General features: G+C 45.6%; 1 protein-coding gene across 3 annotated transcripts; it reads left to right on the plus strand.

The window, feature by feature from the left end:
- Nucleotides 1-3,382: 3,382 nt before the first annotated feature.
- Nucleotides 3,383-25,538, plus strand: Aldh3a2 (aldehyde dehydrogenase 3 family member A2). 3 transcript variants are annotated; one of them, XM_055594111.1, is made up of 11 exons: nt 3,383-3,641; nt 5,400-5,631; nt 6,504-6,589; nt 8,811-9,019; nt 11,164-11,281; nt 13,202-13,343; nt 16,540-16,706; nt 19,246-19,345; nt 21,135-21,370; nt 22,207-22,319; nt 24,046-25,538. In XM_055594111.1, exons 1-10 carry the CDS (start codon nt 3,489-3,491, stop codon nt 22,285-22,287), a joined length of 1,524 nt encoding a protein of 507 aa, XP_055450086.1. In that variant the 5' UTR covers nt 3,383-3,488; the 3' UTR covers nt 22,288-22,319; nt 24,046-25,538. The 3 variants fall into 3 exon arrangements, with proteins under 3 accessions (XP_055450086.1, XP_055450087.1, XP_055450088.1); XM_055594112.1 differs by lacking the exon at nt 24,046-25,538 and adding an exon at nt 22,761-22,964; XM_055594113.1 differs by lacking the exon at nt 22,207-22,319 and having other exon boundaries at nt 3,384-3,641.
- The last annotated feature ends 235 nt before the right edge of the window (nt 25,539-25,773 follow it).

Genomic DNA, 25,773 nt, shown 5'->3' on the forward strand with positions numbered 1-25,773 from the left:
TCCAATTAAAGGTCCCCAGTAACTAGGGGAAATCCCTAAACAATTGGCCAATCATGAATGCCATCGTATCCCTATATCATTCCTGACCAATTAGTTTAAGAGTTACCACGCAAAGCCCCTAACTGTCTATAAAAAGAGCCTGTGTGTTCACTTCTATGTTGCCCTTTTGAAAAGAGTGACGATCCCAGCATGCTGGATACTTCTGCAGAATAACTGCTCTTTGCTTTTGCACCTGAGTCTGGGGTCTTTCTTCAGTGATTCTCGGACCCTAACAGGCCTTCTAAATTTACCAGTTTGCTGTCTTTCCTGGAAGTATTTTGTGAGGAGCTATCTCTTAGCTCTAACCTTTTAGTGGTGGTTGTATTGGTCCTTAGCTGCTTAAATCAATGAATATTCCAAATCAAAAGCTGGAAGGAAGAATATTTCAGTTGGGAGTACAAATAATTCTGGACCTTTATTTAGTTCCATAGCAATATCACTTTGTTGGGGCATTGGGTTGTGCTTTTTAAATATACTCAACACAACACTCTCAGGCACCGTGCTGTCAACTTCAGGTCCACTTGTCACCAACCAGAGTCATTTGGGAAGAATGAACTTCAGTTGACAAAATGTCCCCACCAGGTCAGCCTGTGGGTAGGCCCATGGTGTGTTTTCTTAACTGATGATTGCTATTAAAAGGCAGGCTGAGCAAGCCATGAGGAGCAAGCCAGCATGCAGCACCCCTCCATGGCCTCTGCATCAGCTCCTGCCTCCGGGTTCCTGCCCTGTTTGAGTTCCAGCCATGACTGCCCTCACTGATGGACTGTGATGTGGAAGTGTGAGCTGAAATAAACCCTTTTTCTCCCCAAGTTCTTTTTGGTCATAGTGTTTTATCACAGCAATAGAAATCCCAAGACAATTGATTTCTCCAATAAATATTCAAGAGATAGCAAAGAACTAAACTTTTTATGATTCTATTATGCACAATAGAATCATAACATATCGTTTGTTTGTTTGTTTTCTGAGACAAGGCCTAACTACATAACCTTGGCTGCCCTGGAACCCTCTATGTAGACCAGGTTGGCCCTGAACTCATATTCACCTGCCTCTGCCTCCCAAATGCTTGGCTTAAAGGCATTTGCCACCATGCAAAGTTTATTCCTAAAAACCCTCAGTCTTATTCTTGGGGAAAAACCCAGCTTCTTGCCACTTAGATCAACTTGCCTTAGATGATATGGATTCCTGTTCTAGTTCACACTACGATTCTATCACTTAGATTTCGTAGTTCATAGCCCAATATGTACCTCAATTTATCTTACATAACTCATGCTCAAACCATGCTCATTAACTCAAGAGTTTAAAATTGGTCACTCAGATCAAATAAAAAAAGATAACCGAGCATACTCCTTTGATGAACTTCGAGCTAATTTAAACATTGCCACAGAGTACTAGCTAGATATTGACCTTCGGCCGCTGGCTGGCTGTACACAGGTGATTCTGTGTTGTCGGGCAGAGGCTATTGGTCTTCTTTGTGACGTTAGAAGCCTGCTCCTCTCACATTTTCTTAGCTGCAGCCCACCAGCTTCAACCAGGAAACCTCCAAACAGAGCGCTATGCTGTTTGGACTTGGTCTAGCAAGCAAAGGCAGAACAGAGATGAGGGATGGCCTTGCTAATTGTCTTGCTTTGCCAAGAAGCACCTCAGATAAGCCTCTGCACACAGGCTGTTGGGAAAGCTACAAAATTGAGAAAGTCAGCTGGCTGCTCCAGACGAAGGACACAGAGCGCTAAAGGGCCCTGGGAATGTGCTCCAGCGTTCAATGAACAGCAAGAACGCCACTCTGGCTAAGACTTATTAAAAAGGCGAATCCTCAAGAAGCACATCCAGCAGCCAGGACATATGGGCCCTAAAGAGGATGGTGTGGGCATTGAACTCTATTCTCAGTGTGACAGGAACCTGCTGGAGAGTTCTGAGTGCGGGACTAATAAACGTCAGCGTACATTCTGAAAATATCAGCGACAGCTAGGTGAACAGGAAAGAGTAAAACTTTGCAGTCAGGAAAAAGAAACCAACCAACCCAGTTATTTCATGCAGGAGGGATTTCAGGAGTAGAAACCATCAGAAGGAAGAATGGGGTGGTGTCAAGTCAAAAATGGCTCAACAGATTCTCAGCCGGAATGCATGGCAGTAGTGCCCATTCTTGTCCATTTGGAGATACTGTGACATCCTCTGTCTACTGGAGGAGCCATCTTGTCCAAGAAATCTTGAGGCAGGAATATACATTATCACTTCTTCCACCATAGAAATGCCAGCATGTGCCACACTATGCATCCACGGAGAAACGGAAATTTTGATTCTCCTGGTCCTTCTTCCTTCCTTCTGTCAGAACGTCCAGGAAGGCCAAAGAGGGAGGAGAACCTACTATGGTCCCCTGAAGTTCAGTAGATGAAGCGACAAGTGTAGAACTAAGAAGTGACAGATAAATAATTTCCAACCAATCAAGCAGGGAGCCTATTAGGATGCTATATATAGTAGATCTCTATCATAGCTTGAACATTTAATTATTGGATTCAACATATATTCTCTCAAGATAAGGTCAAAGAGTCAGAGAACACTGAAGGAAGTTTGCACTGTTTGGTGAAGAATAGCTCAAAAGTTCTAATGAAATTAACTATAAGGTGTCCATTCTAAGTCTAGAGACTGGCATCTCGTTAAATGTGTCTTTGGGAGTCAAGAGGAAAGGTTGGGGTCTCAGTCCTAGACAAAAATTGAACACTTAATAGGCCAGAAAAGGGAGAAAACCCAGAGAAGGAAAACTTAGTGAAAGCAAGGGAGGGAAACGGAAAATACTATTCCCAGAGGAAAGATGGAAAGGACAATTCTGAGTGACCACTGCTGAGCAGCCCAATAGGTCCAAATGTTCACCATTGCTAATCATACTGGAGAGGAAATTTGGGGAAACCTGGGTGTTGTGGGTTCTCTCTCTGGGGCAGTTCTGCCAGACGGGAGAACATAAAAATTGAGTGCTAGACTACAGAAAAGATTAAACACCAGCTAGGGCGAACACAACGTGACTTGACCTCTGAGGCTAAGGCGCTGCAGGCGAAGGGAGGCCACTTCCGCCCTGGCGGGCCTTCCGTCCCGCCGCCGGGCCTCAGTTCCTCCTCCTAGACCACGCTCTGCCCTTTCTGAAGCCAGAGTGACTCTTCCACATCTCCCCGGGCCAAAAGGCACACCCCAACACCAGCTGCCCCGGGACAGCATTTCAGAAGCTCTGAAAACGATCGGGGGCGTGGCCTTGCAGTCACGTGCGGCGTTCCGGCCAATGGGTGCGCACTGCGTCCTCAGCCGCGCAGCGTGGGGGGGGCCCGGGGGCGGGGTCTGGACCAGTCGGCGGGTGGGACCTGGGAACGGAAGTTAGCCGAGAGCCGTGGTGTCAGCCGGAGCAGAGCAACGCCGGGACGGTGCTGCCACACCTGCTCCGCTCCGCGTTCTCCTCAGGCCCCGCCATGGAGCGCCACGTCCAGCGGCTTCGCCAGGCGTTCCGGTCCGGCCGATCGCGACCGCTGCGCTTCCGACTGCAGCAGCTCGAGGCCCTGCGGAGGATGGTGCAGGAGCGCGAGAAGGACATCTTGGCAGCCATCGCGGCGGACCTGAGCAAGGTGAGCGTCCACGGGGTGGGAGGGGCCCGGTGCGCCCTCTTATTTCTGCTCTATAGCAGGTTGTTTGGTTCTGTTTATCCGGCAATAAAGAGGAAGCTGTTACTCGGGACTCCGGACTCCCTAGCCCTGCTCAGAGTCCAAACGGCTGTATTTACACTCACATGGAAGTACATGCTTTACCTGGAGCCCGCAGTTTCTCTTCTGTGAATGCTCTTTATAGTCTTGTCCAGTTCTACTGCATTTATGGTCTCTTTCCATACAATGTGCTTTTCACTCTTTGGATAGTCAGTAGTTTGTCCGCTTGGGAGATTTCAGATTATTTCACTCCCTGTCTTATTTCATAGCTACTTTTTTTAATGGTTTATTTTTGTAGACAGAGTTGTTATTTTAATAATCTTCAACACTCAAATTTCCTTTATGACTTTGTGTATCACTAATCATATCCTTGAACTCTAGTACACTGACAGTCACCCCGGGGACCTGTTCAAATACAAGTCTTGATTCAGTCCGTCTGAGACTGTCTGAGAGTTCTAATGAGGTCCCAGGTGATACCCTATGGCCTCTTTAGAAGCAAGCTTTGAATACTAAGGTTTTAAGTAGTGTTTGAGGTATAATTATATCCTCCTGTACTCTCCAGTAATATTGGTTTTCCTTTTTAATTTCTGTCTGTATTCCAGACATAGGGAGACCTTTATTTTCAGATTTGCAATCCTCCCTTCCCAATCAAAGACTCCTTCAAAAAGTGCTAACAGTAGTTGTAGCAGAGGCTACAAACCTTCCCTCAGAGTACTTTTGGTAAAGAGGGGCTATAATAGTTAGTAAACAAGCCAGGATAATGAATATTAAAACCCCATGAGTCATCTATTTTTCAAGCATAAGATATTTTGTGTATGCTTGTACATACATAGGGTTCCTGAAAAAAATTATAGCAAGTCCATAATTTTAAATCTGGCTGAAAAATAGAACATATGCAGATAAAAAATGTGAATATGGGGCTGGAGAGATGGCTCAGAGGTTAAGAGCACTGGCTGCTCTTCCAGAGGTTCTGAGTTCAATTCCCAGCCACCACATGGTGGCTCACAACCGTCTATAATGAATCTGTTGCCCTCTTCTGGCATGCAGGTGTACATGCAAAACACAACATTGTATACATAATAAATAAATAAATCTTTAAAAAATGTGAATATGGTTATAAAGCAGTATGTTAAGGGTGAAGTAATTACATACAGCTCAAGAGCAAAGTTGCCTTGGTATTGAAATTATGACTGAGGCAGGCTATTATTAACTAGAGAAGTTGCTGAAAGAGATCATTTTTAACCCTAATTTTAAAAGGCTTGGGTAGGTAGTGAAGAATTTAGAGGCACTGACTATATTAGAGAAGAAGAGCCAATGTGAGCATCCAGGGTGTGCCTTATTGAGAACTTGATAGTGAGGTTAAAAAAAAATATGATAGCAGACAGGGGTTTGGGGGATGACTCACAATGCCAGGTGTCAGTGCGGGCGTACTTGGGCGGAGCTTTGTGACATCCTAAGTCAGTGGTTCTCAGCCTTCCTAATGTTGCCACCCTTAATACAGAGCCTCATGTTGTGGCATAACATTATTTTTATTTCTACTTCATAACTGTGATTTGGCTACTATTGTGAATCATAATGTAAATGCAGGCCCCCATGGGGGTCCTGACCCACAGGTTGAGAACCACTGTCCTAAGCAAGGTATATTATACCCTTTGTGTGTGATTAACTGACTTCCTTTCCCAGAGTGAACTCAATGCATTCAGTCATGAAGTCATTACCATCCTTGGGGAACTTGATTTTATGCTGGGGAGTCTTCCTGAACTGGCTGCTGCTAGACCAGCTAAGAAGAACCTGCTTACCATGCTGGATGAGGCCTATGTTCAGCCAGAGCCTCTGGGAGTCGTACTGATTATCGGAGCTTGGAACTATCCTTTCGTTCTTACCATGCAGCCGCTGGTGGGAGCCATCGCCGCAGGTCTGGTGCCCGCTGATGCCTTTGTTCCTTTGTAGAGGGTCACAGTGGTTGGGAATTAAGGGCAGTGACTAGTTAAATACATTTACTTGAGTGGTTTGCCTTGGTTGACGCCAGCAGTTTAATGAGAATCTATAGGTGTACCTGTATTTATGAGTGCTGCTGAGAAGTTGAAGTTTTACATGGCTGCTCAAGTACCTAGGGGGTGAATCTGTGAGAGCCAAAGGCATCTGAGTCACTAGTCCCAAGATTTCAGAGTCAGGCATCCGTATTCTAATGGGGTTTTAGTTGCCAGCTCTGCCTTTCCACAAACCATTTGATTTCGTCTGACCAGTTTCTTTATTCAAATAAAGGTGTTGGGCGTAATGCTGCCTAAGTGTACAGCAGATCCCAGCAGATTGATTTCTTACTTGGAAGCTCCAGATCAACAGCTTACGTTGACTAGCCTGTTTGCTCAGCGAGCGTAGGGCAGAGAGGAAACACCAAGAGCAGAACTGCGAAAAAGAGAGAAACCTGTGGAAGTGTGAGAGGCTGGGCGAGCTTGTCAGGTGCCCTGGAGATGCTGAGAACTAACGGGTTAGCACTTGGGAAGGACAACACAGAGAGAGAGAGGACGTTAGATATGAGATAGGACAGATTTAAGAGCTGCAAAATAAATGAAACGTAGCCTGTACCCCTACATGAGTGTCTCTTTGGGGAGGCAGAGTCAGGCAGATCTCTGTGAGTTTGAGGCTAGCTTGGTCTACAAAGTGAGCCCAGGACAGTGCTGAGGCTACACAGAGAAACCCTGTCTCAGAAAACAAAAACAAGCAAGCAAACAAATGAAAAGTTACTCAAGTATTGGATGATATTTTTCTGCTCTTCACTTTATTTAGGAAATGCTGCCATTGTTAAGCCTTCAGAAGTAAGTGAAAACACCGCCAAGCTCTTGGCTCAACTCCTCCCACAGTATTTAGACCAGGTAAGAATACCTTGAGCCTCTTTAACACATCTGTGTATGGTAGAAAATACAGACTTGGGGCTGGAGAGATGGGTCAAAGGTTAAGAGCCCTGGCTGTTCTTCCCAAGGAAGGTACTGAGTTCAATTCCCAGCAACCACATGGTGGCTCATAACCATCTATAATGAGAACCGGTGCCCTCTTCTGGCCTGTAGGCACACATGCAGACAGAATACTGTATAAATAATAAAGAAATCTTAAAAAAAATGTTTAGGGCTGGAGAGATGGCTCAGTGGTTAAGAGCACTGTCTGCTCTTCCAAAGGACCTGGGTTCAATTTCCAAGCACCCACATGGCAGCTTGCAACTATCTGTAACTCTAGTTCCAAGTGTCTGACACCCTCACACCAATGCACATAAAATAAATTTAAATAAAAAAAGAGTTAATCCTTTATCTAACAGGAACACAAACAGGCATAAAAACAAACAAAAAAAAAACCACAACGAAACATTAAAAAAAAAAAAAAAGAAAAGAAAAGAAAAGAAAAGAAAACACAGACTTGCTCCTTCTCCCAGGGTATCATTGCTGGCTAGGGGTTGATGTGGCTTCCTTGAGTCTCCAACAGTTTGTTTAACAAAGAAGCCAGGTTCCAAACACACTATAGAATGACTTGTGCTTACGCAGTGTATTTTGGCCCGTGGCTTTATCCATATCTCTTATCTCTGCTATTTGGCACTTGAGAGGGTACAATTTTAGACATCATTCATGTAGTGAAATAGTTAATGAGAAGCTAGCATGTTTTTATCACCATCTTTTTTTCCTAACAGAACAGCATCATGTATTAGTCCGTGAGTACTTCTGCTTTTTAGAGGCTTGTCTGTGGCCTGGAAGAAAGTGCCTTCCTGAGTCAGCACTCTAACCTAGTATGCAGGCCCTGAGAACATTAAAGGCTGGCTAGCGAGAGTGGTACCCCAGCTTTGGGGTAGGGATCAAATTCAGATATTCTCATGTTCTCTGGAGAGGAAGTTGGTTTCTTCATCCCTCCTGCGTTCCATGTGCAGTTTTTCAGGGGAGATGATTCATTTAGCTTTCATCGAAAGGCAACTTTAAGACATTTCTGTTAGGCTTTTTAAGTTGGAATTTCCCTGAGACCGACTCTGGCTCCTAGGAATTTTGTTCTCTTTATTGCCTTACACTGTTTTCATAGCTTGCAGAACAGTATGGTTCTGTAGCTTGGTTATCCAGTCTAGAAGGATGACATGGAAGATAGTGAGGTGTAATGGACCGAGTAAGTCTTGGAACCAGAAGATAGAGGGTAAGGTCCAGAGGGCAAGGATGATAATGTGCCTGCTCCAGTTGGCTGGTGGGTCAGCTTACCTAAGGATTCAGGCACAGAAAAATTAAAACTTCAAGCACTTTAGTCAGTTGAACTCTAAAGTGATTAAGAGCAAGAGATCAACAGAGAACTGGAGGTAGACAGTGAGCTTATCCGTCCTCCAACTTAGATGCTTTCATAATCCTCCTGTTGTCCTTGCCATTTGTTCTCAGTCATTCCTTTTTATCCATGCTGTTACTGTTCAAAGTATTTTCTTTCAGAGTAGCTGCCTAACAGTAGCATAGTGCATGTAATGGGTATTGTAGAAATGTTATGTGACTTTTCTCAGTAAGTTCAGAGATTGCATGAGGTTCAGTAGCTTGCCCAAAGTCACAGATGCTCATGAGTGACAGAGCCTAGATTCAATCCAGAGCTACTTCAAGTGGCTCAGCTGCGATGCTGTGTCCTGTTCGTTCAGCAGATACGGACCTATTTACGTTGGCTTAGTCCTGCTTACCTTGTACTGTGTTGAGAGCAGGGCTGGAGCTGTGTCAGGAGGAGGTCTGCTGGCCTGATGTGGACAAGGCTCTACTTGGCTCCCCAGCCCCAGCACTGTGTACAACAAAATGAAACAGCAACAAGATCTCTCACAGTCTCCTCCCCTCGTCTTACACATTTCTCCTGTCCAATCATTTCGCTCTTGTTTGTGCTTTCATGGCCAGGCTAATGGAGAAAATATCAGACTCCCTGTCTTGTGTAGGTGGGTGGTTCCAAGCACCAGCAGATACTTTGCCCTTCCTTTGTCAGGAGATGATTTTGATCTTTTGGTTTTGCTGAGTGCTGCTTATTTGTGCTGAAAGAGAAAGAATTACTGACGTGAGGCAACAAGATTAATTTGACAAAGCAAGAATCTGTTTCTCTTTCTTTGAGGACCTGTATGCGGTTGTTAATGGTGGTGTTGCGGAAACCACAGAGCTTCTGAAGCAGCGGTTTGATCACATTCTCTACACAGGAAATACTGCAGTTGGGAAAATTGTCATGGAAGCTGCTGCCAAGCACCTGACCCCTGTAACCCTGGAGCTCGGGGGGAAAAGCCCATGTTACATCGACAGAGACTGTGACCTGGACATTGCCTGCAGGTGAGGCTGGCTCTGTTCCTGAGGTTTGCCTGGCAGGTGGACGTTTCTCTAATGGCTTGTTTTTCTTTACACTTGGCTTATGGCTTCAAGGTCCATCTGGCTGTAGCTGTTGGTGTGCTCAGGAGACACCAGAGCCTCTAAACTACTTCTGATGCTCCTGGTGGCATAGGGAGCCACGCCTAGGTTCTGCCAGCATGTCATTTTCCTTAGGAAGTTTGGAAATACCCTTATGGATAAACCTGGCAAGCAGTTTTGCCCAGGGTTGCTTTTTTTTTTTTTTTGCCAGTGTTGGGATAGAATCTAGAGCTTCATTATGGCAAGCCTGTGCTGCACAACAAGCTACACCCTGAGCCTCTGGCAAGAAATACCAGTGTTCTGCTGGTTGATGAAACAGACATCCCAAAGGCTTGTGCGCATTAATAAGCATTTAAGTTCTCAGAGGGAAGGGTGTTGCGTGCACTTGTCAGCTGAGCGCCTCTGCTGACAAAACAGGACGGCAGGCGTTTCACATAGCGTTTTGCAGCGGGGAACCAGGGATTAAGAGTTGGGTTTGTCTTTACTGAGTTAGGTCTGACTGCCAGGAAGTGACTGCCGCTGTGCTGTAGGTAAAATGGTTCTCTCTCCCCTTCAGAGCTGTGGCCCTGGGGGGGGGGGGGCGGGGGGGCGTTGGGTCAGGGTTGCTGCTTGGCCTCTTTAAAGAGAGCGTAACTCCCAGAATAAGAGACCAGTGGCGACTGCTAAGGCTGCAGGCACTGTCTGCAGGAAAGGGAAGGGTCTACGTGGATGAGCGTGGGAGAGGAAGCTGGCTGGACTCCCGTGATACCTGCACAGCTCACCAGCAGTCCTACAGCCGCCGGGGAGAGCCACAACCTCATCTGTGTGCCCTCACCCAGAATGGCCCTTTGGCTGGATGAGAAAAGGACTGTTGGGAGGCTGTTCTCTTTTTCTGTTGGCTGTGTCTTCACAGCTTGTTAGATACTTTTTGAGACAGGGTTTCTCTGTGTAGCCTTGGCTGTCCTGGACTCACTTTGTAGACCAGGCTGGCTTTGAACTCACAGAGATCTGCCTGCTTCTGCCTCCCTGAGTGTTGGGATTATAGGAGTATGCTACAACACCCAGATGAGAATTTTATTGCTACTTAGAGTATTTTACCTCAGTTGAAAGTGCGTTCTAAAGGCTAGTGAGATGGTTCCGTGGGTTAAATCACGTGATGTGGAAACCTGACAGTCTGAGTCTGGTACCTGGAACCCATGTTTTAAAAAAGCCAGATTCTGAGTAGATGGGAGGCTTCAGGTAAGCAGCAAGCACAGCAGAAACAGGAAAGACCCTGCCTCAGCAAGGCAGAAGGAGAGAACCAACTCCTAAACGTTGTCGTCTGGCCTACACACACACACACACACACACGCACGCACGCACGCACGCACACACACACACACACACACACACACACACACACTTGAAAACAAATCTAGGGGCTGGAGAGATGGCTCAGAGGTTAAGAGCACTGATTGCTCTTCCAGAGGTCCTGAGTTCAATTCCCAGCAACCACATGGTGGCTCACAACCATCTATACTGAGATCTGGTTGCCCTCTTCTGGTGTTCAGGTGTACATGCAGACTGAACATTGTATACATAATAAAATAAATCTAAAAAAAAAAAAAAGAACTTAAAACAAAACACAAAAATAAAAAAGAAAAAGAAAACAAATCTAAGTACGCATTAATCTTGATCATCAACTTAATGTCATTTAGAATCAGCATGAGAACACATCTCTGGGCATGTCTGAGAAGGAGCGTCTACATTAGGCTAAGTGAGGCAGGAAGAGCCACCCTAAGTCTGGGGTTCTGAGTGAAAAAAAAAGAGTTAAACTGAGTGGAAGTACTGGCTTCTCTCTCCTTCCTGGCTGTGGGTGCCATGTGACCAGCAACACCAAGCTCCAGCTACCATGACTTCCTCCTTTCTATGATGTCTGTCGTACCCTTCAACTGTGAGCCAAACCAGCTCTTCCTTTCTTAAGTTGCTTTTGTCAGATGTGTTGTCACAGTAATGTGTAAAGTAACTAATATACTGGAAAACAAAAATTGAAAAGGTGACTGAATTGTATAGATATTTTGGTTTTCGTTTTGTTTTTTTTTTCTCCTCAGACGCATAACCTGGGGAAAGTATATGAACTGTGGTCAAACCTGTATTGCTCCTGACTATATTCTGTGTGAAGCCTCCCTCCAGGATCAAATCGTACAGAAGGTTAAGGACACGGTGAAGGTCTGTGTTCAGCCATTCTGATCTCACTGTATCAGTAAGATGAAAGTCAAATGAAGTAGTTGCAGACAGCATCTCTGTTCACTTTTACCCCCCGGCCCCGACAATTCCAGGGACAGATGAGGCTGGATTAACTCATTGGCTGATTGGAAACACTCTGCATCTGTGGAAGCAAGGCTGAACTGATGCAGTCCACGTAAATCGTGTAGATTGTTTGTTGACATTAGTTGAGGCATATACTTACAAGTTGGAAATGTTGTCTGTGGACTTGAAAGTTTGCAAATCACTTGAAGAGAGCCCCTGGCATCTTGGTTCTTGCTGATGAAGGTTTATCATCAGCAGGAATGTAGAGGATGAGATGGCCAGTGGTTTAAAGGAGGGAAGTAAATGCCTGCTTGAAGGGCACCTGGAGAGCAGTGGTTCTCAGTCTTCCTTTAATACAGTTCCTCATGTTGTGGTGATCCCCAACCATAAAATTGTCTTCGGTGCTACTTCCTAACTGTGATTTTGCTACTGTGCTGAATTTTTTGTAATGTAAATAGCTGATACAGGGGATGTCTGATATGTGACCTTTGTGAAAAGGCTATTCCGTTCCCAAAAGGGTCACGACCCACAGGTTGAGAACTGCTGTAGAAGGTTATCCATCTTTTGGGGTACACAAAGGCACTAATGAAGGAGACGTGGGATTTTTGTTGCTGGAGAGTGTTTGGCCAGGGGTACTGAGTTCAGTGGTACAGAGAGCCTTAAGCCACCTTGCTGAGACAAACTTTTTAATAATTGAGCGCCAGAAAGGATGGAGACTACCAAAGAGTAATGTGTGAGAGAATGAAAACTCTAGAACAGGAATGTAGAGAGGTAGGATAGGTGAGAGTGGAATTAGTGATGAGACTGAGGATCCAGACAAGGAGAACGTGAAAGTTGTCCAGATCCGGGCAATGTGTGTAGAAGAGTCGGTCAGGGTCCCCGTGAGACTGAGGGTGGCTGGGAACTAGAGCTGTGCTATGCTTTATTGCATATGATGGCAAATTCAAGAGGATCAGGAGCTCCTTTTCCTACCTTTGAGGTGTTTGTTCAATGACATAAGAGTTTCCAGCCAAATTTCATGCTGGAATAACTAGGGAGCCATTTAAAAAATAAGTCTCTATCTAGCCTTAGCTTCAAGGATTGTGTTTGCTGTGGTGTGCTCCCCACCTGCAGCTCGTTATTCTGTGATTCAGTCAACCTGAAAACCTGGCTGTGTTAGTGGCCTCAGACGAACAAAACATGCATTACAAATCAGCATGTGTTTGTTGTTTAGGATAAATATTGGTCATCTTTTGAGGTTGTTTTCCCTTAGTAATGTAATATATCTTGATACATTGAGTAGTTTTATTGTTATCAGTGACTGGTGAAAATACAAGTCTGGAAAAGGCAAAACCAACAAAACAGAGCAAAGACTAGCAAACTTCTTTGGTAAAGGCTAGATAGATGAGAGTAAATATTTAGGGTTCAAAGACCAAAGAGTCTCTTCAGCAACTGCCCAACTTATTTCTGGGAGAGACCAACTGATGGGCAAACAAATGGCCTCTTCCCTGGCATTTGGTTCACTTCCACCAGGAAGTGCTATGAGGAGACTGTTGGAAGCTGAAACTGGAAAAGTACAGGCAGAAGCTACGTGTGTGTGTGTGTCTGTGAGAAAGAAAGAGAGAGAGAGAAAGGGAGAGAGGGAGTATGTGTGTGTGAGCGTCCACCTTCATTGTTAATTCTTGGCTTGTCTAAAAGCTTGAAGTTACCACTACCGAACTAGTACTAACTTAAAGAGTGGGTGTTGGATTCGATGAGGAATCCAACAGGTCCGTTTTTAGACACCAGTTATTTTGAACTTGTTAAAGAAATGAAAGTATGGGTTTTGTCACAATTAGTAACTCCTGTTATTTTTAATAGGACTTTTATGGGGAAAATGTAAAAGATTCTCCTGATTATGAAAGGATCATCAATCTTCGTCACTTCAAGAGGATACAAAGTTTGCTTGAAGGACAGAAAATAGCTTTTGGTGGGGAGACTGATGAGGCCACATGCTACATAGGTAAAGAAAATTCACCTTTAACTATGACACTTTTACCAATATTTACTGATCCTACATAAACTGTAAACATTGCTTTTTAGTGTACTTTCTTAGAAATGTATGTATGCAGCATCTTTAAGAGCTTCTTGTCACGTTTGTTTTCTTGTATTTTCACATATGATTACTTGATTCTTCTATTCTAAAATCATGAGAAGCAGAAGGGGATTTTACATAATAATCCACATCCACGGCTGGGAAAGCAGCTCATAATCCCATTAAGTAACACCAACCCCTCCAGAGATGTTGCTTTGACCTGCTGTGCTTGACCTCTGCTCGTTCACAGTCTTGGTGTACTTGGCTTTTTGCCATGAAATGTATTACTGTTAATTTCGTCTTGTGTGGAACCCCCGGCCGTACGCATGCTCGCCAAGTACTCTACCACTGAGCTGTGTCCCTAGCCCTGTTACACTGAATTTAATTTGTTTGTGTATCTTATTTTTTTTATTCTATTCATTTTGTGTGTGAGCACACGTGTGTGCGTGTGTGTGTGTGTGTGTGTACAAGTGCATGCGCACATGTATGCACATATGTACCTTGATTTTCTGTTGCTGGAATATAGCACCACAACTAAAAGCAACCTGAGAGAAAAGGGTTTATTTCATCTTACAGCTCTCAGCTCATAGTCTATTCTGAGGGGAGCTGGGGCAGGAACCTGGAACAGGAACTGAAGCAGAGGCTGTGGAGGAGAGCTGCTCACTGGCTTGCTCCTTGTGGCTTACTCAGCCTGCTTTCTTATACAGCCCAGGACCATCTTCCTGGGGTTGGCAACACCCACAATGGGCCAATTATTAACCAAGAAAATGCTCCATAAACTTGCCTACAGTTCAGCCTAACGGGAACATTTCAGTTAGTTCCCTTTTCCTAAATGACTCCTTGTGCTCTTGCTCTCTCTCTCTCCCTCTCTCCTTATTAAGCCATAGCCTTTCCCTTTTGGTTCATCCCCAAGATCTCATATTAATATCAACATTACAATATAAGACATTCCAACTTTTAAAAATCCATGGTCTTTAAAAATTGAAACACTTTTAAGTTCAGTCTCATTATATATCCATAATTTCTCTGAAACTCCAAACTCTTTTTAAAATTGCAAAGTTTCTCCAAAATATCCAGGTCTCATAACTGTGGATTTCTGTAAAATCAAAATAAGTCACATAATTTCTACCCCAGAAGGAAGAACCAGGTACAGTTATAATCGAATCAGAGCAAAACTGAGGTTCCACAGTGTGAAGCTCAGGGTCAGGCTTCCTGGACTCACACACTATCCTCAGAGCTCCAGAGGCTGTAGACAGCCCCACTTCTCCAGCTCTGCCTTCCACAGCACGACACAGCCCACTTCATAGGATCAGGCTGGTCCCCTCCACAGCCACTGCTGTGCTTGGCTGCCGTCCCATAGTGCAGGCATCTACAAAATGCTGGGGCCTCTGCTGCAGCTGGGCTGCACCTTCACCGATTGCTCTGCTGGCCTCTCTGTAGAGACTCTGACCCTGTCATATGGTGCCAAGTCTAAGCTTTTCCTCGTGACCCCTTTAATGGAGGCTACACTTGCACACTGGCCTCCCAAGGTTCCAGTCCTCAGCTGTTCTCCATGGCCTGTTGTGGCTTCAGATCCAGTCCCACCTGGGAGTCTCTTATACATTACCAGATTCAGCTGCCAGCACAGGGTCCAGCCTTGGCCACCTCTGGAACACAGCTTCTGTGTCCTGACCTAAGGAGACAGTTCCTAGATTTCATTCACCTCGTTGAAGTTGGTCTCTTCTTAGTCATAGCTGGTTCTTCAGCCCCAGCTCACCAGAACCACAGATTTAACAGCCTTGCTATTCGTTCTCTTTAAGGACTCTCAAAACTTCCCTCTGAAATTTCGCAAGCCAGGCAGGCCTCCATCATCTGCATTGCTTTCAGCATTGTCTTCCAAGTTCACATTCTAGTTGTTTAGCTTTGAGCATTCAGTGGCTTTTCCAGCCCAAACTTCTTCCACAATTCTCCAAAACAGACTGCCAGGTCTGTCATTGTACTATCCCATGGTCCTAGGACCAGTTTCTATCCTAGTAACATCGTTATTGCTGAGATAAAACATCATCACCCAAAGCACCTTCAAGAGGAAAGGGTTTATTTCATTATTACTCTTGGGTCGTCCTCCATCACCAAGGGAAGGGAAGGCAGGAACCGGAAGACAGGAACTTATGCAGAGGCCATGGAGGACCCCTGCTTACTGGCTTGCTCCTCATGGCTTCCTCAGCTCACTTTCTTAAACATCCTAGGATGACCTGCCCAAGGTGGCACGACCCCCCACCCCCGTGTTCCAGGCCTGCCCACACCAGTCATTAATCAACAGAGAGGCAATCTGATGGAGGTATTTTCTCATTTGAGAGTCCTCTTCTCTAACTCAAACTGACCCAAAAATTAACTAGTGTTTCTGGCATACATGTGGAAGTCAGAGGACAGCCTGAGGGAGGCAGTTTTCTGGCTCCAGGGATTTAAGTCAATGGTTAGGCTCAGTGGTGAGTACTTTGATTTTTAAATAAAGTTTCCAAAAATAACATATAAGATGATGGAAGAAATACAAGAAGCTGACTCCAAATTAATTTACTTATCCTTTCTTTGTTTTTGTTTTTCCAGACCCTGTTTTTCTATGTAGTCTTGGCTGTCCTGGACTCGCTTTGTAGACCAGGCTGGCCTCGATCTCCACCTGCCTCTGCCTCCCTGAGTGCTGGGATTACAGGCCTACACCACCATGTCTGGCTGTACTTATCCTTTCTTAAGAGCTGTTTTTTAAAAAAAAAAAGTTAAATAATAAGAAACTCCTACAGATTGTCCTGGGTTGGATGGTTCAGTGGTTGTTAATACCATAAAAAAGAAAACAAACAAATTTTCATCATCCTGATCTTCGGGACCCATTTCTAGGCCAATCAATGACAAAAGGAAGGGAGCACTGTCTAGATTAGCTTGGTCTCAACTAGGACTTCTCCCTGAGCTCAGCAGTGGGTTTGGAAAGCAGATTTTGTGGTCGGCGGAGTCTGGCACATTGTGAAAGGACAAACCAGCCGGATTTGCCCAGTGGGTGCCCAGTGGGTGATTGACCCAGTGAAATAGAGAGAGAGTTTTGGGTTTTTTTGTCTCAACTTGACCATTCATATTATTTTACTTTTTTATTTTGTAGCCCCAACCATACTTACTGATGTCGATCCTAATTCTAAGGTGATGCAAGAAGAAATTTTTGGACCAATTCTTCCAATAGTGCCTGTGAAAAATGTAGATGAAGCCATAAATTTCATAAATGATCGCGAAAAGCCCCTGGCGCTCTACGTGTTTTCTCGCGACAATAAGGTAAGCTTTATAGAGAACAATTCACTCTAAGAATCAGATTTCTTCATCTCGCTATAAAATGTTGATAGTTTATTTGTATATTATCAAAGCTGAGGGAATGACTGTATTCATAGCTTGCTTTCTTAGGTAACGAAGCCTTATATCCCTGCGCCCTTTTCCTTACTCCCTAGGGTTGGAGCCTAATCCACAGGGGTGAGTGTCACAAGACTTGACTAACAAACACCTCCTGAATACTTAGAGAACTTACATGTACCAGCATGTAGTGCTTTTTGTGATATGGATCCATTGCCCCTGCCCCTGTGACTCCAATGGCGTTCACAGCCGCTCAGATGGCGCTGGGGAAGCCAAGGAGCTCTGGGTTTCAGGTTCCCAGAGGATGGCAGCACTGTGTCACTGAGCAAGGAGCTCTGCCTCTTCCTGTGTGGTCATTCATGTCACCAGGTGACAGGCTGCCCTTAGGAGGGCAGGTTCGGAATCCTGCTGCAAAAATGGAAAAGGAGAAAGGGGAAGAAGGGAGTGATGGGTGTTGAGGAGTTCATTGGCAGGTGCCATGTGCAGTTTCTGGTGGCACGGGGCTGTAGTGACGGGGCAGCTCAGGGGCTTGCAGTGCTCATGAAGTGCTCATGGCTACAGGCGCGGAAAATGAGGTAAGTCAGGTCTACTGGGAGGTGCAGCTGGGTAGAGAGCTCCTCCGCTGTGGTCACCAGGAAGTCCCATTTGAAATCCGCCATGAATTCTCAAGGCTTATTAGTATCTAAGTGAAATGATGTTTATTAGTTTAGTATCAATGAGGCTTTTTGTTTTGTTTTGTTTTTGAGACAGGGTTTCTTTGTGTAGTCTTGGCTGTCCTGGACTCACTTTGTAGACCAGCCTGGCCTCAAACTCCCAGAGATCCTCTTGCCTCAGCCTCCCCGAGTGCTGGGATTACAGGTGTGTGCCACCACGCCCAGCTTCTTTGAGGCTTTTTAGATTTTAGGCTAGCTAACCATTTATTTCTTCAAAAATAGGATAAATCTAAAAGTCTTTTTCCATTCCATACCTGTTAATCATATGTAGTTTGGATCAGGGATTGAGATACAATCATTTTAATATACTATTTTTATTTACCCTAGGAGAATTTCATGCATGCATGCAGTGTGCTTCGGCCACACTCCTGCCTGGTCCTCCCCGTAACTGTCCTTTGCTCACTTACTCGTGGTGTGGGGTCATCCACCGGAGTGTGGTTGTGATACTAGGGAGGTGTGAAACTGGCTCTCCCTCTCCCAGAAGCCATCACACTGTCAGTATCTCTTCAGCTACGGGATAGGGGCTCATGAGTCCCTCCCCTTCCACGCTGGAGTGTGGCCTGGCCCCATCTTATGTGGTCCTCCACAGCTGCTGTGAGTTCAAGAGTGCATGGGTCTTTTCCGAAAAACTGTTTGGCTCCTCCCTACCCTCTGGCTCTTACCATCTTTTCACTTTTTCCTTGGTAATCTTCAGCCCCTGAGGGGAGGAGTGTGATAGAAATGTTCTGTTTGAGTCTGAGCACTCTGTAGACACTAGCTCTCTTTACCAGTTGAGTTTCTGTGTGAACTCCTGCCCGCTGCACAGACACCTCTGATGAGGTCTGAGCAGAGCGCTAATCTGTGGGTATAGAAATGCAAACAGAGGATAGTTTGACACTAAATCCACCGAGCAAGATGCTAGGAGTGGGTTCATCAGTAGGGCCTCTGGGCTCTCCAGTCACGGACTCTTGATTACAGTGCCAGGCATGTTTCTTCCTGTGGAACGGGAAATTAAACCCAAGTGCTGCCACTCCATAGCGTTCATGCCACCATTGCAGCCACACGCATGTCTTGACAAACTAGTCATTTTTGTGGTTCACAGGGTTCAAAGCTGCGTAAGACTCCCATCACCCTACAGCAGCCTGTGTGGCATATCCTGATCCTGTGAAAGCTGTTCAGCAGGGCAGAACCCTTCCGGCCAGTACCAACTTGAGAGAAGTAATAATTTCTAAACTGTCCCTTGTTGGTTCTGGTTTGGAGTGTAGATCTTGACAGTGATCAAGTAAATGGTCCCAAAGGTTCAAGGCCATCCCTCTTTATCTACAGACTGATGTGCTGGGAACCAAAAGTGTATGTCAGAACTTTTAAGGCACTGTCTGACTGTGTGCCCAGCGCTAGCCTTAAACTCCTGCTCCTCCTGCTCCGTCCTCTCAGGTGCTGAGATGCAAGTACGCACTACATACCACCCAGCCTGAGCGCAGAATTTTGTTAGGTTTTGAAATATTTGCCTACAAATTATGAGCTATCTTGGAGATGGGACCCCAGTTTAAGCACAGATTCCTTCTGTGGTTTGTGAGACAATATACACTTAGCCTGAAGATAATTTTAGACAATATTTTTAGTAATTTTTGGCATGAATTTTGTGTCTCCCCAAACTTAACTCGCACAGCCCACAAAGCCAGGATGCATGTCCCTAGAGCCCAGTAAATGCAAGCCAAGATGCGGGAGTGACAGGACTTTAGGCCTGACCTGAGTGCCTTTGGTCTGTTCCTCAGCTCATCAAACGGGTGATTGATGAGACATCCAGCGGCGGAGTCACAGGCAATGATGTCATTATGCACTTCACTGTCAACTCTTTGCCGTTTGGAGGTGTGGGTAAGTGTGACTGTCCACTTACTATTCTATGGCTGTGTTGAGACACCATGACCAAGACAACTGAAAAAGAGAAAGCATTTAGTTGGGGGCTTGCTGACCGTTTCAGAGGGTGAGTCCATCGTCATCATGGCAGAGAGCTGGAGCAGTAGCTGAGAGCTCATATCTGATCTGTAACTTGCAGGCAAAGAGACTCAGACTAGATCTGGGTCTAGTTTTGGAACCCAAAGACCACTCCCCCAAAAGACCATTTCAACAGGGCCGTACCTCCTAATCCTACCCAAATAGTTCCACTAACTGAGGACCAAACATTGAGACATAGGAGCCTATGGCGTCCATGGCCCCCAAATCACCACAGTGGCCTGGACAGAAATGTGCCAGAAGCACGTTTCCTGGATTTCTTGTACAGGCTGTTGAACGTTGGGCGCTGCTTATTCTGCAGGGCTCTGTGAACTTGTCCTTCTCTTAAGAACCCCTCCAGCCACCCAGCTCATAGTAATTTCCTGATTGCCTGCCCAATGCCATCTGCCCTGTTGCTCGCTTTGTCCTCATTAGCACTGACCACAGCTGTGGTTACTTTCTTCACTTACTTTCCTTGCCAGATGTAGGAGGCTGAAGGACCAAGAATCCGGTTTCAAATTAATCAGTAAGATCTCTTTTAAGATGAGGTACAGAGAGAGGTTTAGAATGCCAGAAACTGTATTTCCTGATCTCTGTTTGTGACCTATAGGAGGGTAGTCAGTGCTGCCTGCACTGCCTCCTCAGGCCTCTGTGGGGAGGGCCCTGCCTCCCCAGGCCTCTGGGGAAGGGCCAGTCTTCCCTTGTGTGTTGCTTTATTTGAGGGAGCGAGAATCCCCTATTCTCTAGAGGATGGGCAAAAGGCACCATGGACACAGGCTTCTGGTCCTTCTTACTGGGTCCTTCCTACCATGGCCATGGCTTTAGCTGGCCCCTCTTCTGCCCTCCTGCAGTGTCCTTGGGTTTCTTCTCTGGTGTCATTGTCTTTCCAGTGAATCAGTCTTGCTTTCTAAATGACTACCTCCATTAAAACACTGTTATTTCAACTGTTGCCTGGCCCCAGTCAAGTGTCCCCTGGCTTCCAGTCAGCCTGCCTTCCATCATGTATCATATGTGCCATTGCCCCTGCACGGGACATTTTGCACCTGCCAGTCTGTTGTATGTATTGTGAATTATGTGAGTGTGGCTTCCAGAAAGACAGAAAGTTTTGCTTGCTTATTCTTACCTAGTTGTATAACCCTGTTACCCTATTCTTGGTTGCTCTTGAAGGATGTAGAGGAAAAAAGTGAGAAGAGCTATGGATACATCAGGCCACATAGGCTGATGGGAAAAACACACAGACAGCACTTAGCGTTATACTAATCTGGCTTCACATTTTAGCTGCCTTCTTTAATGGCCATGTGACCTTAGGCAGATCAACTGGTTCTGTAAACTGCTTTTTCCTCTCTGGAAACTGGGTTGGAGATACAGACCATTTTAGGGCTGTGGTGGGAGTCCCCTGAAGAACTCACTGGAACTTTTAGCACACTTCAGGTGGAAAGGACAGCATGACCCTAGAAGGGCTGTAGCGCCTGGCTTTGCTCATGGAAAGCTTCCTGGCTGGGAGGATCGGTGGGTGTGCTTGGAGCCAAGTTGGGAAAGGATTTCTGAGAAGAAAAGCAAAGAAGTTGAGTGTCTACCCCCCAAGCAGAACATCCCCGCCCCCTTTCTCTATCCATGTGGAAACAGGAAGCCTCTACAATGAAATTTGTTTCATCTGTTCCATTTATTTCAGGTGCCAGTGGAATGGGAGCTTACCATGGAAAATACAGCTTCGATACCTTCTCTCATCTTCGCCCCTGCTTGTTAAAGGGGCTTAAAGGAGAAAGTGCTAACAAGCTGAGGTACCCTCCCAACAGCGAGTCCAAGGTCAGCTGGGCGAAGTTCCTCCTGCTGAAACAGTTCAACAGAGGAAGGCTGGGGATGCTGCTGGTCATGTGCTTGGTTGTAGTTGCAGCTGTGATGGTCAAGGTGAGTCCCCGAACCTCCTGAGGCGCCAGTCCTCCTGGCCCTTCTCCCTGTCTGCCCCTATCCTTCCCCTTCTCTGAGGGCTGCTGAGGCTATGTAAGTCCATCTGTTGAGACACTCCATTAGCTCCTAAAGTCTGCGCAATGGCCAGCTACCTGTTTTTGTAAAAGCTTCTTTCTGCTGCAGTGTCAAAGTTCAGTAGCTCTGAACAAGGCTGAATGGCCTACAAAGTCAAAATTATTACAGGAGTTTACCAACTTTTCTAAGACCCTAAAACATTGTGGAGCTTGCTGGAAGGATCCTGAGCCATTTGCCCTCTGCTCCTCAGGGTACTGGTTTCTCTCCTGAGTGTCAGTCTGTTCTTGAATGTGCATGAAGTCGTCGTCGTGGTGATAAGGAACGGTGATGGTGGAAAGAAGTAGGCAAGGGGTATAATTTTTATTTAGGTTTGTTTGTTTGCTTGTTTAAGGTATAATTTTCCCTCCGAAGTAGATTGCCAAATAAAGTTTGTCTTGGGCCATGAGTCATTGTAGAGGTGGAACTGCAAAGAGACCCCTGTGGCAGCCTCCTTCTCTGGGCAGTTTGTACAGCTCTGGGGTGAAGGAGGGACTCTGAGAATGCATGTCAAGATAGAATAGGGAAGGGTTTTCTCAGCTAACCAAGGAGATGTGTGACAATGTCTAAAGAATGGACATGATGGAAGCACACATTTAGTGGAACTACCATGCTTATATGTCACGTATCTAGGCTAAAATGTAAACAGTTGTTCGTCTTACACTATTACCACGCTGGTGGATTGGTGATAAAAGATACATTTGAAATCATTTGGGTTTTCTCAGAAATACCAAGCTCTGTCGAAGGGAAATGCCCTGTTGACTTCTCTGATAGCTCTCAGGCTTCGTTGGTCCAGTAAGCACTGATGATCAGACCTCAGCTGTCTGTTGAGAGTGAGGTAGGAGCTTCCTGTTTTCCTTCTGTGTGTGAGGTGGGCCAGGTTGGGTTCTGTTTGGTTTTAGTTGTTTCTACAGCTGGAGGTTTAGGTTTAGGTTTAGAAGGTTGTTTAACTCACTTCCGTATATTGGACCTTGGCCCAGCTCATCAGTGTTAAAATTCAATTTAGGCATCATCTAAAAGGGACAGGGATGGATACTGATACTCTGAGAGAAATGTAAAGGGTTAACGTCTAGGTTAGGACTGGTGAAGCCTGCACCCTGACTAAAAGTGGGTGGCCACATGTGGAGCTGCAGTGCCTGTCCCTCAGTTCAGGGGGGTGTGCCAGTCAGTTCCAGTCCAGTTACCAACAGGCATTTAACTTTTTGTTTCATAATTTGAGAATAATTTTTAATTATTTATTTATTCATTCACTTGTTTGTTTGTTTATTTTTCAAGGCAGGTTTCTCTGTGTAGCCTTGGCTGTCCTGGACCCACTCTGTAGACCAGGCTGGCCTCAAACTCACAGAAATCTGCCTGCCTCTGCCTCCCTGACTGCTGGGATTATAGGCATGAACCACCATGTCTGTCTAAGAGAAACTAATTTTTAAAATCTCAGAGTTGTTTCATTTTAATTAAAAATAAAACTTGACAACCTAGAAATTCACAGTGGCAGTTTGGGTTTTTTTTTTCCTCTTTTACATCTTTCTAAGGCTGGAGATTTGGCTGGAGGTAGGCTTGGGTCTCTGGTCAATAGCCTTTCTCATTTGACATCGGTTCCTTAGCCTAATGTGCATAATTTTGATTGCGGTTTAATTTCTCAACTCTGGGAGGACATGGAGGACGAAGCTGAGTTAGTGCTTCCCAGGCTTGCCTTGTCCCCCCACACACTCCCACGGGCAGCTTTGAGTCCCTGCATGGGTTTGGCAGGCAGGTCTTCCTCTGCCAGGGTCTTTGGCGGGAACGAGCACACACAGGCTTGATCCTTGGCTTGGCTGTTAAGATGTTTGGCAAAGCCTTTCCAGAGCTTTTACTTGGATCTTCCCTACAGAGTGTGGAAGACTTTGCCATTTTCCCCACCTCCTCCCATCTCATTGCTGTTGTTTAATGCAGTCATTTCTTTTTTAACACATGTAACCACTTGTGTTCTTGGTACCCACAGAGCCCGGAAGAGGGTGTCAGATCCCTGGAACTGGAGTTACATGTAGTTGTGGGTGCTGGGAACCAAACCTTGCTCCTCTGTAAGAGCAGCAAATGCTCATCTCTCTGGCCCCTGGTCAGGGTTTTAAAAAGTGGAGAAATATCAAAGTTGGTTCAAATTAAGAGATGCCCTGAGCCTCCGCACAGTGAAACACACTGTTTTCACCTGCTGTGGTGCCTCTCGGCTTAGGAGGCCGGGTCTTCTGTTTTACTGCACTTGAACTTTAGAACTAAATTCATCAGTTTTTAGACTTCATGCCAACACTTATCTTCCTACTGCAGAGCCAGGATCATCATGTCTCTGCTGCAGTCTACTCCCACCTGTCTGATTATTATTGAGGAAAAGCACAGTTCTGTATTTTCAGTCGAAACTGCACTGTGGCTCCTTTGGGACACTTAGCTCTTTTTTTTTCTCTTTCTATTATGAATTTAGAGTCTCTTAAGAAAGAGAGTATTTTGAGAGTCTCAGTCCCGGACTTACGTTCTAAGGCTGGGTGTGAGTGGGTTTTTTCATAGCAGAGTAACCTGAATCCTTTTCTCCTCCTCAGGATCGGCTGTACTGACTTCCTTGTAGCCTCTACTGAATTATTCCTCTACTAAATGGTTAACAAACCAATACTTTTAAAATCGTACCAAACCAGGAATTGCACAGATGTGCTGCAATCAAGCCTAAGTTGTTGCCACTAGCCACTAATGAAACTCACTGGCAGCCAGATTCCGGCATTTGTCAGCAGTGAAGGTACTGAGAGGACCTAGACCGTGCTCGGGCGAGAACATGCCATGCTGGATCCCAGCTCCGAGGGGATGTGTCAGGGAGACACATGTGTTAGCGGCTCTGTCACTTCTTTGCCGCTGTCCGTAGCACTTCCCACTCCTGCGTCTTCTGCTGTCGTGCCTCAAAAGCTCTCCAGTGTCAACACTGCCCGGGCTTTCCAGCTGTCCCTGTTCTCTGGGTGCAGAGGCTGGGTCTTCCCAGCTCCTCTAAGGGATTGAGGTTCTGGAACTGGGCAGGTAGCTTTGTCCACCCCGCCCACTGTAAGGTGAGACTGACCCTCAGGAGTCGGCTGTCCGCTTAAGCATTCTTTCTTGTTTGTTGCGCGTCACACGAAGTATGTGTGTTTGTGACAGTCTGTTGTGACTGTCCGCAGTGCCTTTGTGACGGCTTAAACTATGCGGAGCCTTTTGCCAAAAAGCAGGGTTTTCTTTATGAACACTGCTCTGAAAACCTTGTCGGCACAGCTGCTCCAGAGGCTAAGGCCAGGAGCTTCCCGAGCCAAGGAGGCTGAGGTCAGCCTAGGCAACATGCTGGGGACCCTCCCCGTTCTTCATAAAAATTCCCTCAAGGTCCTCAAATTGAATGTCACAGATCAATCTTTGGCTTCTTTTCATAGCACAATGCAAGGAAATTTTACTTTTTAAATCTTAAAGAGATTACTTTCTAAATAAATGTAGCCTACAGCTCTTAAAAAGCATGGACCAGTTCCTGTAGTGAAAGGGGGGACATTAGGATCTGAGGTTTCAGAACTCACGGGACAGAGATTGTTGGAAAAGACTGTGATACACTGAAGGGCTGGGGTGGCGAGAAGAGCTCCTGAACAAGTGGACGTCATTCTCGGTCAGATCCTAATGTGGCCAAGTGGGAAGCAGTAAGAAGAGATCTGTGTGGAACCCAGCTGCCTGCGGCCGGGGCCTGGTTGGGCCCGAAGTGCCATGCTGAGGAGGCCTCGCTGCCTTCCTGGATCTACGCCGTGAGAATGTAACTTGCTTTGCTGAATGTATAGCTGTCCTTGCTGAATCGCCTCGTCCACCATTGGCGACGCCTGAAGTATACCGTCCTAGATGCTAAGGTGTGAGGGAGCAAGAACAAATCACTGTTTAGCAAACACTTGCTTATTGTCATAGACTAATCAAAATATGTTGCACAAGATTTCAATGTAGAACTTGCACTTTTAGTATACTAAATTATACAGTGTAACTTCTAGTTAGGCCAGAATACTTACACACTCTACTAATCTTTAAAATAAATATATTTCATAAATTATCATGAGTGATTTTTATTTTTTGTTTGGTTTGGTTTAACCTTTTTAAAGACAGTCCCCACAGACATGCCAAAGGCAAACCCAATGTAAAAAGTTTTTTGTTTGTTTGTTTGGCTGGTTGGTTGGTTGGTTTTTCGAGACAGGGTTTCTCTGTGTAGTCCTGGCTGTCCTGGACTTGCCTTAAAGACCAGGCTGACCTTGAACTCAAGGAGAGATCCGACTGCCTCTGCCTCCTGA

This window comes from Psammomys obesus, unplaced genomic scaffold (genome assembly GCF_907164565.1).
Source record: "Psammomys obesus unplaced genomic scaffold, mPsaObe1.curated_primary_1811, whole genome shotgun sequence".
Lineage (NCBI taxonomy): Eukaryota > Metazoa > Chordata > Mammalia > Rodentia > Muridae > Psammomys > Psammomys obesus.

Coding starts and splice junctions, on each gene's coding strand:
- Aldh3a2 (XM_055594111.1), top strand. CDS start 3,489: ATGGAGCGCCACGTCCAGCGGCTTCGCCAGGCGTTCCGGTCCGGCCGA. Junction 9,020..11,163: donor GACCTGGACATTGCCTGCAG/GTGAGGCTGGCT, acceptor TTTTCTCCTCAG/ACGCATAACCTGGGGAAAGT. Junction 21,371..22,206: donor TTGCAGCTGTGATGGTCAAG/GTGAGTCCCCGA, acceptor GGGTTTTCTCAG/AAATACCAAGCTCTGTCGAA.